Here is a 12,498-nt window from a genome sequence, read left to right as displayed (position 1 = left end):
TTCCAGTAGTGCACTAATTTATTTGTGCATTCATTGAGCTTCAAGTGTGTTGATGTGAAAATGTTGCTACTCCCCTGTAGCCAAAATGTTGCTCCCACTTGTTTTGCTATTTGCAAAAGGCACAGACAAAGAATGACTTATTTTAGATTGCTCATTACCATGGCGGCTTCAGACAGCGGCTAATTGCCCTCCATTCAGTCATCACAATTAACTGGTCTTATTACTCTGTTTGAGTATATTACATATTTTGCAAATTTCCACAGAAATGTGTCATTATCAGTATGAAATGAATGGTGGGGGGAAATTAATAAGCTAAGTCAGTGGTTGTGCTGCAAAGCGTTATGCATGCAAAAAAAAAATCTAATCAAAACCTAAATGAGATCTTTTATTCGGCTCCACATTGAATCGAGACTTTGTTCGAAATTCACTGAATGCGTTTTCAGCACATCGTCTTTTGTCTTTGATAGAAACTGCATGATTTCAGCTCTTTCAGTGTAAGTTAATGTCCAGATTAACAACAGTGGCAGTAATTCTCAATCTCTCGTCAAACTGTTTTTCTCATTAGTCCTACTTTTCAAGTGTGTCATAAATGACCATCATTGGCAGCTTTTATTGCCTGGTCATCCATTTCACACACATACTGCCAAACACTCAACTGACTTTTTGATGCCTCATTCTTTTTGACTCCACTTTACAGCCAGTAGTCCTATCGAAAATAACTGCTCCCATGCCATTACACTCCTTTGTCTCCTGTCACTATCGCCTGGTAATTGCTGTTTTTATTGTAGCCTCTTAGTGGCTCAAGTGTAAACTATAGGGTAAGCCTCGCCACTGTGTTGGAAGCTTAACCGGGTGGCTGGAAATATTTGTAGAGTTTCATAGCAGACAGAGCTCCTATGAATTGTGAAAATATGGAACACTAGAGTATATTCACACTTTGACTATTAACTATAAAAGGTTTTGCTTTTCTTTTTTTTAACATTATAGTATAAGGCTGTGTGATAATTCAGTATCATGGTTTGTATACTTCACATTGTCTCTTGGTGATAAGATTGTTGTGTTATCACTTTTATAAAATTCTGTCATCCAAATCAATGATTCCAAGCAAATCATGATTACAAACTAACAAAATTGGTTATTGAACAGTGGAACAGTTCGTTGTGTTAAACATTAACTTTTCAAAATGTTTTATGTGATTTTGCAAAACTGTCCTGACAAGAAAATCTCCCGTGTCAGGAAATGTCCAAAAACTATGGGATGAATATCGTCATCATATTGCTGAATCCTGCTCCCCGACTCTATTGCAAGTTCTGGTTGCAAATTCCTTCATACAAGCACTATGGCAGCTTCAGTGTCACTGCAGTAGGAAGTGGAGACGCATCGTCCATCTTTATATACAATCTGTGCATGTAGTTAATAGAAGGTTAGAACAGCTAGCTTGTGTCATACAGAGTTGATAAGAACCATTTGCTTCTGTCTGGTTCACCCAGCTGACCAATCTCGCTTTAGACTGATGTAAGGACCACTCACTCAATTAACATAGTGACACAGAAATACAGAAATAAATAAACAAAGAGATGCAGAGTTAAGTCAAGAGAGAAATTACTATAGAAATGCACAAATAAATAAATGAATAAATGCAAAAATGCATAAATAAATACAGAAATAAATACAGAAATAGTCTTAATAAAAGACTATTTATGGAAATGTAGAAAAGAAATCCAAGACATAATTTAATTATGTCCTTTCTCATTACCAAAATCCATTTATTTATTTGTTTGTTTGTGCTTATGTCATTTTTTTGTGCTCCAATCCCACCTAATCCGGTAAATACGACAGGTGGTTGGACTGTACTTCAGTAGAGAGCAAACAATAGGTTAAGAGAAAATGCCAGGGCTGCCTCCAGCATCCTGGCTTTTTTTTTTTTTTTTTTTTTTTTCAGACTGTCTGTTTCAGAGTTTCAGACCAGAGCTGGGAGACATCGCTGCCAGAAATAACGTGACTCGCAAGCTGGCAACTGTGTGGGCAGATCTCTGAAAAGTTGGCGTTGTAAACTCAGCTCTGAAAGAACAGCCTGCAATACAAGTACAAATGTACACCTGCAAAAGTTTCAAAACTCAAGTTTCAACATTTCAAAACTTTTTTTTCCAACATGTACAAACCAGTTTTTAGATCACCATTTACAAGGTTTCCAACCTGGAAAACAAACTAATACACCTGGAGAACACCCGAAAAATGTGTTGGAGAAACACTGTAAAAAGTGCTGCAGTTATGAAGAAGGAAAACTCAAACAGGAGGAAAGGAGGAAGTAGTGTGACAGATGTATTATCAATACAGGAGGCTGCTGTTCATTCCCCATATCCTACAGACAGGATTGCACTGTGTTCCTATGAAAAAGTAATGTAGGGTTTTTGACCACCGGCTGAAGAGTAGTTGTCTGTTGTGTTTTTATTTTGCAATCTTCTTCTACAGACACAAGGACCTCATACACATTCCCAATTCCTAATGAGGAAATCCACAAATCAACCATCAGTGGCAGTAATGCATCAAGAAACAAAGGAATGTACCAGCAAAAGATTAAAATAAAAAATACAGATTTTTATCATAATGTCCAGTAAAATAGATATGAATACAATGACAATAATATTTCAGCCTATCCATCTATTGTATCTTTACTGTATGTTTTTACTATATGATAACACTAAACTGGGAATTTACAAGTCAGATTTGTTCTGTGCCATAGAAGACATCAACCTGCCGTTATATCACATATCTATTCCTTTTTGCTGCTTATAAAATATGTTATTGCCAGAGGATGTTAGGTGTTAGCTACTTGAAGTAAATCAGTATTTTAAGCTACTCTTTTAAAGCAGTGACTGCACTTGCCCACAAATCTGTCAAATTACCAGAGCACAGGGTGTATTTAGGGAAGTCTACAGGGCCTTGTGTAAGGCGGGCGTGTGTGTGTGTACTCACTGGGAAAGGAAGTAACAGTTTAACTACTGTATTGATTTCAAGAGTGCTAAGGGGTTTAGGCGTCAGTCCAAGGAAAATGGGGGGTAAAAGAAACCAGAGTGGGGCTCGTCCCTGGTTTTAGCGCGTTCAGCTTTTCTCCCCGGCCACGCTTGATTCAATGGTAAAGATCTGTGGCTGCCCATTGAAGTTGTACAACTGCTGCATTGAGTACTGTATGGCTCTGTGCACTCTGCAGTGCTCTATTGATTGATGTGTGAAGAGGGATTAGTGGGTGGGAGGGAGACAAAGGAAGACGGAGGGAGAGAGAGGAGGAGATGCTGGACGGAAGGGAGGGATGGAGTGACCAGAGGCAAAATTGTGGATGCAGCATGTGTACAATAAAAAAGGGGCAGATGTCACATCTTTGGTGTTGATCATTTTGGCATGCTTCTGAGATCAAGCTGTGTCAGCCATTATATGTTGTTTGTGTCAGAATGGTTTGAATATGGGGGCCCTGTAAGACCAGCAAAATACGTGATCTTGAATGACAAGCAGCTGAAAGTCCAACCGTTCCTCCTGACACCCCAGAACGAGTGCACCAGAGCAGTTAAATGTCGAAATAAGCCATAGTCACATAAACACTCATTATAGTCATTCCACCACATTCCTCTGACGGGAAAAAACATCTTTGGTCTGAGAGGGGGAAAAAATGACATTACCAGACAGATTCAAAACAATTCATTCACCGTGACTTCTCTGACATTTCTTAGATTTCCTGTCAAGTGGAATCCTGCCGACATCCATTTTGCCTCACCTGCAATTGTGAAAAGCAGGCGACCTGCATATCCATCTTGTTGTGTTGTTTGAGCGAAGCATCCAGGTGGTTTCTCACTCTCTGCCCATCACTCTCTACCTGCTCTCCCGTTGCTCTGTCCCTGACAGGTGGTGCTGAGGGTGGAAGGAGTTAGGAGAGGAGTCGAGATTTTCTTATCGAGAGGGAGTAGAGAGGCTGAATTAGCAGTGGAGTGAAGAAAAGCAGGAGGGGGGCAAGATTCAGAGAGGTGGACATGGCGCTGGTTTTGGGCTGTCTAGAGTTAATGGGATCAGAAGAGGAAAAGAAAGGGATATCTGTGCCGGTTAATGTTTAATCCCCTACCCCCAACCCCTTGTCTCCTGCCTGAGGCTCCCGGCATCTGATAATCCTTGGGCTGCCTCTCTTCATCATCAAGGTGTCAGAGGGAAGTGCCTCTGTAAATATTTAATTGGCTGCAGCACGCCGGTGTTAATTATGCGGGTGTGTCTTTCCTTTGCTTCGCACTCTGCCCCAGCGTTACTGACTGCATCTTCACATTTCTCTGTCCTAATCATAATGATGTTCTCTATCACTTCTTCTCTTACTGCTACTATTTATGCCAGTGTTGCTGTTATCACCGTCTAGTGCTACTACATCTGTATAACTACCTCCACTGTTACAGTATTCCTGCTTCTACTGCTGCTATACTACATGCTGTAATTCCATATTCCACTACAGCTTTTCCTCATTCTCAACGACTTTTCTTTTCAGGATCTCACCTCGCCCTGGCTATCTATTTTCACCTCTTCCTTCCAACCTTGTGGTATGCCTCTCTCCTTCTCCTTTCAATTTCAAAACCACGGCAGCCTCTGTTAAAACGGATTATTGTTATGGGTTTCATTATAGCCTCTGCCGTTATCCGTCTTGACGCCAATCATGCTTTCAGAAGTAGCTTTCCCTCCTCTCTGTGTTTATTTGATCGTCAAGGGCAATGCAAAATAGATGAACAGTACAAAGACAGCCTTGCAAGGTCTGCACAGGCTAAAGTTGTACAGCTCAATAGAGCTCTACTCATAAGTGTCTGCCAGTAGGAAGTGCAATTACAAACAGGCGCATGTAAAAGTCAAGAGAATACAAATCACATAATAGATGTCTCGTGGGTACTGAGCAAGCAGGCTTGCAACACTTTTACAGACAAAAGACACAATGCAGGAGAGCATAGAGACAAAAACACTGGGCCACAAGTGGAAAGAATTATGTGACTGTCTACCTATGGACCAGCAATAGATAAAGTGTTATCCACAGATGAGTAAAACAGATTTCTTTTTTTTTTTTTTGCAGCAGGGTGTATAACAGCAGAACTGAGTAACAAAGGAAGACCAGTAGTATAGGCGAATGAATGGTAGCCAGTGCTTTCCTGTGTGTAATCCCTCAGGCATATCCATAAAATTGTATTCTCTTAAAAATTCCAGACAAATCTAAACCTGGGGGGAGTGATTTGGACAGCATACGAGAAGGTATGTGTGTGTCTGTGTATGTATGTATGGTAGGGAGGTGGGGGTTCTGTTTGTGTGCCAAAAGAGCAGGTCATAGCAAGGACAAGAGATACCAGTAGCCAGGACAGACTGTATCTCCTCTAGACAAGTGAAACCAGTGAGCAGGGAAATACAATATGCTGGTGGCTACACCAGCACCAGGGTCCAGATATATATTGCAGTGTTCATCACCAACACTGTTCTGCATGGTAATTTATCATTTTTGTATTTACAGGCAGCTCAGTTATGTCTCTCCCATAAACAAATGCACCTTTATTTTATTAAAGAAGAATACTGTAGCAGTAAAAACGAGAAGGCTGTTTTTTTGGAATTCCTATTGTTTTTGTGTTTCCACATTTAGACTCTCTGGGGTAGCCGGTGGTTTAAGCTTCCTTATTGGCAAGCACCCTCCCTTCTTGAGTGTCAGCGGGCACGACTCCTGAATCCTCCCGGTGGGTGCAGTTCATCGGCCTGCATGCTAAGCCCCAGGAGGAAGCAGAGAAAAAGGAGAATTTCAGATAGAGATCAATAAAGCCAAAAGTAGCCCAGAAATTGAAAGTGACATCTGAAGATTCTGTTTTGGCCATGCAACAGCACACCGCTGGTTGCTCTCTGGACTCATTATTGTTCTGTTTGATCATGTCAGTTGTGTTTGGTTGGTAACATTTGAATTAATTGCCTGAAAAGGATAAATAATGTGGATTACATCAAAGGGTGGGAGACGCATGCTGTCATTCAGCCAGATGATGTTTACATTTTGCTGTTTTACATCCAGCACTCCCACTCTCCCATAAATGAGATGCTGCAGATGCATCTCTTTATCTGTAATAGCAATAACCATTTACCACCATATATTATGGTATTTTATGATTGCTTTAGTTCCATTTGCACAACAGAAATTCATGTGTCAATGTGCAATACTCTTGACGTAGAATGCTGTAATTTTGGATCAAAATCTCATCTAGCATGAAAAATGAGATTACACAATACATAATGCATCCAACATTGCATACGTTCATTGAATTTTAACCAAAGATAGTGCTCAATATCAGATGATGCTGTCAAATAATATCCAATTCTCATCAAGAGAGTAGAAAAAAATTACCAATGAGAAGAAAACTGTGATTGTATTGTGAGTTGTATTAATTTACTTTTTCTGGTCTGTATCTACCTCAAAGTTTCTGCCTTTATTCAAGACACACAGTGGATTTTATTTTGTTTTGTTTTGTCTTTTGTTTTTGAAATTAAAAAAAATCCTTTCCCATATCCGTGCATGTTTTCACAATTGTTTCCATTCATTGTCATCAACTTTAACATTCCTTTGACATTCCTGAGGGGTTGGGTTGTATGCATCTTGGACTGCATTAATGCAATATTATCTCGTTGCCAAAACAAAGCAATCCAGCTGTCTAGCAAATAATGATACCCAGTTGCTTCTCTCGCAGTGCTTTGCTTACATGCAAAAAAGGCAGAGTGACCTCCCGCAATGTCCTAAGAACACCTCTCAAATCCAGATGGAAATCCAGATCCAAATCTGTTGTCAGCCCATCCTCACAAGACAAACGACAGCATAGGTCTACAATTCAGGCCGACAAAAACAACCCATAGTTATGTTTACGCCATCCAGTGGCAGTAGTAATTGTGACCAGCGGAAGTGACGTATTTCAGATGACGTCAATATAAGGTGACTGGATGAGATGATTTTGTCTTATTAGGAGGAGACAGGTTGGGTGGATGGCTTGATAGTTGATGGCAAAAAATATAAACCACTTTTCAAGTCATCATTTAAACCCAAACTATGATCTTTCCCTAACCCTAACCAAGCGTTTTTTTGTGCCTAAACCTAACCAGACCATAACCACAGCATTGTCAAATCATAAAACGTAATTACTTTTTAACAGTGATTTGTAACAGTTTTGGAAAGTGGCAATTACAGGCCTGTGAGTCGTTTTGGAGTGCATTACTAAGGCTGCTAGATGGCGTACATGTAATTATAGGTCGTTTTTTGCTAGCCTAATTTTACTGTACTGTTATTTAATTATGAGGATGTGTTGTGTTTTTCACAAGCTGTTGATTTCCACGACATCATTTTTGGGTGATCACCTTAGCCTATACCAAACAAAACAACACTCAATATTTGTGTATGCGTGTTTTCCCCTGTTTCTATTGTTTACCTATGTGTGTCTGTATGCACTTACATTTGTGTTTCCTTTGGGAATGTGAAGTGAATCTTTGTTGTGTTCGTTGTCGTGATAAACTCAGACAAACTTTTATTCATCCCTGCTGGATTGGCTCATTGATGAGTGTGTGACTAGCGCGTCTGTGATTGGCCCTGTGGTTCAGTGTGTGAGAGGAAGTGTGGGCTGAATGTGTTGACCTGGTTATCATGTTGTGTGACGCATGGGAGTCGAGGCAGGGTGATACAGGTTTTAGAATGCGAGGTGCCAATCGAGCTGTGAAAATGGGAATTGAGTAGGGAAATGGGAATAGCTCCCCACTGGTTTGTAACCTTCGCAATGTTGTTTGGAGCATTCAGCGTATGCATACATCATTCATTCAATCAAACTGTGTGTGCGTGTGTGTGTTGTGTGTGTATCCCTATGGTTACATTATGTGATAGAGAGAGTCTTTTCTCAACATGTGTGTCTGTAAACGCGTATGTGGGGTAGTGTGTATTTATGACAGCATGTCACACCCGTCTCCAAGCCCCAAGCCCTGGAATTGAATTGAATTAACCTAAATAAAGTCTAGTGTGTAAAGAACAGAGCACTTGAAAGGGAACAGCTGAGAGCTTGAGCTGAGGACTGTCTGAGTCTAAGACAGGAGGCATGAGCACAGCCACGCTATGCAACATTACTCCATAGTAAAAACCCGCAGATAAACGAAAGCTTGACAGTTTTTGAACATTGAACACAATGGTTAATGTGCTACGCCCCTCCCCCAAGGCTTTTAGAGAGGGAGAGATGGAGCCAGTTCTGGGATCCTTGGCCGGCCTAGATAGCACAGAAGCAGTGGCAGCAGCAGCACCCATTAATGCGATTACAGCTTTTAGCGGGAGATTTTCAGGGCCAGTTTTCTTTTGAGACGTCATTAGATTGTCCTCTTTTCTTGCTCTGCACCGGTATGTCAGCAAACAATCGTACACATTCACACCCATGAGCAACAGACAACCAGATACTGTATTTCTTTTGTACACATCCATGAGCAACGTCTTCGCGCTGGTGCGCACACATAATCATGTACACATGAATATATGAATACACAAGCATGAATATAGCTTATATTTACCATGGCATATCCACACAGATCTGCCAAACCAAACTATCATCCTCAAACACACCGTTATTTAAGAGATGATAAATTATTATTTAGTGTAGTTGGCATTTCTCAGGACTTTCTGCTATGAGGTTTGGAAACCTTTAGCGCCCATGATGTGCATTATAATTTTCAAGCCTCTCTCATTATTCTTTGTAATCAAACCAAGACCTTCATTTAATTTAAAATCCACATTGCATTGCTGTCATTTCGGGTTTCATCTCTTAGCAGATTCCAATTCGGCATGCCTAACGTGTCTGACTCTGTGCACGTATTTAACAAACCTTGAGGTGCTTCTTAGCTCCTGACTGCAGCGGCTTCGTTTCATAAAGTCACCATTTATTAAACCTCAAGGCTAGACTGCAGCAAAAGTCTATTGATATATTGAGGTCATTTTACAGGCAGAGGGAGAACGAGATTGTTGGAGATGGAGAGAGGGCACAAGCTGAGGTATCTGGTGTCATGCTGTGATTTGGCAGAGTTTAGATGGACAGAGCCAGGTGTCTTACCAGGGAGCAGTCTGACTCAGTGGGCAATATCACTGGCAGCATATAAGGTCTTTGGTTATCTTTGTTTGCAGTCCAGGCAAGTTCACAAAAATGACTTCAAACTGTTTTGAAGTTTTTTCTTTCACCTGACTGTGTCACACATCTCACAGATGCCAAGTCCGTATTTCCTCTTCAGCTAATGGCCCTGAGGATGTGTGCCTGCCTCGTGTGTGTTTGTAATATATGTTTGTGCTTTTGTAAGCATGTACGTCTGTTCCGTGTGTGTGCGTGTACCTGCATGCATGTGTGTGGGAGGGGTGGGGTGGGTGTGTGTGTCTGTGGGTGTGTGCGTGTATGTATTGGTAGGCAGGATGAGCATCCCTTCTGTTACCGTTGCTGTCCCTTCATTTCACGCTCCGGCAGCTCCGCGTGAATCCTCTTCCCTCGGCTCATTATCAGTGCTGTTCAATGAACGCGCATCCCACCAGAATGCAGGGTAAAACCAAATCATTATTCAAGTATGGGGGTCAGTGCAGACATTGTGACTCTTTTGTTTAGTATATTTAATACTTTCCCTTCAGAAATAGGTAAGCAGGATACAGAGTACATCCCTGCCCAACCCGATTTGGTGTGGTGCTCGATCTTCAAGCACCAGGCCTGAGATTGATGAACAGCAGCGGAGCGTCTGGTTCCATTATTGGATGCTCACCGGTCTCTTCTCTCATTTTTCCTGGCAGGGTCCAGTGTGCACGGAGCAGAATTCGGACACCTGCCGGACAACATTACAGTTTTGGAAGGAGAAAGCGTCACTTTGAGGTAACTCTTGATCCTACACCTGCACCTACTAATTACATGAAAAACATGTTTGTTTTTCCCCTCCACCTGTCATGCCGGATTAATTGCCAATTTTCTGTCACATAACTTCAATTAGGCATCCCACATTGTGGCATATTTCCTATAGCTAATTGAATAATAATACCTGTCAGATGTCCCTGGAGCCATCCAGTCTGTCCGCAACCACCTTTTTTTTTTTTTAACTTAGATGTAACATTACATGATGCACAGGTTTTGCCCGGCTCACAACCAAGCAGAAAAACAGCCAACTTGCTTTTTTACCCTCATGTGGATGTGACCTGGCTTGGCAGTACACTCTGCAGTGTAAAAAAAATATATATCCAAGTCAACATTACTTTCATCACTTTTAAGCCTACACCTCTCCAGATCTCTTTCAGTCCCTTTTTAATACTTGAAAGAAAAGTGGGCCCTGTAGTAAAATCAAATATGTTATTCCAAAGCCAAGTACAGTTATGTCAATATTTGTTAACATCAACAAGTCTCTCTCAAAGCTGGAAATCAAAGAACCAGAATGCTGATCTATAATGTCATCAAGACGTGTAGCCTGAAGCTGTTTTATTGACGCCTTGGAAAAGTCAAATCTATGGATTTCATTTGGGTGTTTTGAACACCTAAAACCTTCATCTGAAAGCAATTGGGTGGTGAAATCTATGTTTTTGGTGTCACCTTTTTCTGTCTGAAAAGCTGCATAGCAGTGTTACATTACAAGCATCTCTCTAAACAGTGGATCCATGTCCTCTTGTTTACCAGCAGGCAGAACATTAAAAACTTTTGGTAACTCCCTGAACAAAACCCTTCAAAACAAAACTATGTCTACTTGTGGCCCCTCCACACAAGTTGCCTAAGTCTACTGGTTTTGACCAGTTCAACCAAAGGCTGATTTTTTTCTTATTATTGTTATTGTTATTATTATTTTTTAAATACTTTCAAGAATACTTTCCAGAAGAGGTAAAATTATCCAGTAATTCACAAGAAAAAACACATATTAGGTCAAACATAAAAATATAGTGGTTATCTTGTATAGCACAATCATGTTTTCCTGCTTTGTTCGCTTGTTAACCATCTTACATTCCCACAGTCTTGTTTGATTGAGACTTGATTGAAAACCACTGCTTTAAACCACAACTGCAGTACTCTGTAAATTATTCTCCGAGTTGGATTTCACGGCACAGTGCTGCCTTTATAACTTCATTAGTAGCGATACAATGGCACATTTTGTAATCAGATGTGTGTCTAAGTTTAGTCTGCACTGGACAGCCGATAGCTGATAAACAAAATACTGAAGAGCTTTATAAATAAACTCCATTTTCATGTAAAATCACTTTTGCCCAAGTGGCACAAATACTTGTGTTATGCATGAGACAATACTGTTGTGTTGGCTTTGATGCGGGCCATTAAGACGAGGCCCATTTGATGCTATTATGGTGCTCATTTCCTCTGGGCTTGCAGTCCTGTAGCAACATCAGCGCAGAAGTGATTAATTTTAAAAATAGATTAATAGAGCATTTGTACACAGATAATGATTTTTTATGGTGTGATTTATTTAAACCCACCAGCCACAGATGTGATCTTAATCAAAATAATGGTTTTCTTTTTCTTTATTTTTGTCCACTAAACTGCTCTTACCTTTCAAGATCTACTGTGAATCCTTTAGATCATGTATCAACCTGACTATTTGTTAAAGACTCCCAAGCTTACCTGTACTGTGGCTGATATGCACTGTGGTGTCATTGCCACTGACTTGGCAGGTGATCTAAGATCTACCTCAACAGTGATATTTATCCAGGTCATATCAATTAAACATGAGGACTACAGAGGCATGTCCTCACACCAAGTTGAAGCAGGGTAAGGACATCTAGTGGTCAAGCCAAGAACTGAAGTCACACTTTTGGTTTCCCGTTTTGGAGCAGGTCACCACATTTTGGAATAGCAATAGTGATTTACTGTGCTTTAATCACCACAACTGTATGTTATTTTCAATATCTGTCCTCATTTTCACACGTGTTGCCATTTATTGTTGCCATTTCTAGACATATAAGCTTGCTTTATATGTACAGTATCTTGGACTGTCTTAAAAGTTTTTGATGTTATCTTGTAGCCAAATTATGATTGTTTCTCACGCAATGCTTGAGGAATAATACAGTACAAATGAGTAGAATTGTATGTATCACCTTAGGAAGTAGAGATGGGTGACAAATTATAGGGAAAAAACTGAATAAATGAGTAGAGAAACACCAAATGCAGACGCTTCCATACAGGGCAGGACGGAGAGAGAATCTTGTGAATCATGCTATCACCTTCATGGTCAATGTACACCTATTGCAGATTTTGGACCGACGTGTTAGACAACACTCCCAACCATCATCAAAACACCTAAAGAGGGAATGTTTTTTGGCAGAATGGTGTCTCACACCAACACTGTGCTAACACACTTTATGTTTTTTTCCTTTGATATATCACCCATTAGTATATCTGTATCAGCTGCCACCAACTCCAATGAAATATATATTTACCAGAACTATTTGACCGAGCCATTATACAATGTTGCACCTCTTAG

The 12,498-nt window shown here is 40.5% G+C and overlaps 1 protein-coding gene across 1 annotated transcript in view; it reads left to right on the top strand.

Annotated features, from left to right (window-relative positions):
* Positions 1 to 12,498, top strand: part of iglon5 (IgLON family member 5) — a 102,099-nt gene that overhangs the window by 70,922 nt on the left and 18,679 nt on the right. The window contains exon 2 of the mRNA XM_044360364.1: positions 9,824 to 9,902. Within this exon, the coding sequence (XP_044216299.1) occupies positions 9,824 to 9,902 (79 nt within the window). The remainder of the gene's footprint in view (positions 1 to 9,823; positions 9,903 to 12,498) is intronic.

This window comes from Thunnus albacares, chromosome 8 (genome assembly GCF_914725855.1).
Source record: "Thunnus albacares chromosome 8, fThuAlb1.1, whole genome shotgun sequence".
NCBI classification, from domain to species: Eukaryota; Metazoa; Chordata; class Actinopteri; order Scombriformes; family Scombridae; genus Thunnus; species Thunnus albacares.
Note: the sequence above shows the minus strand (reverse complement) of the source record. Positions and strands in the feature narration are given on the sequence as shown.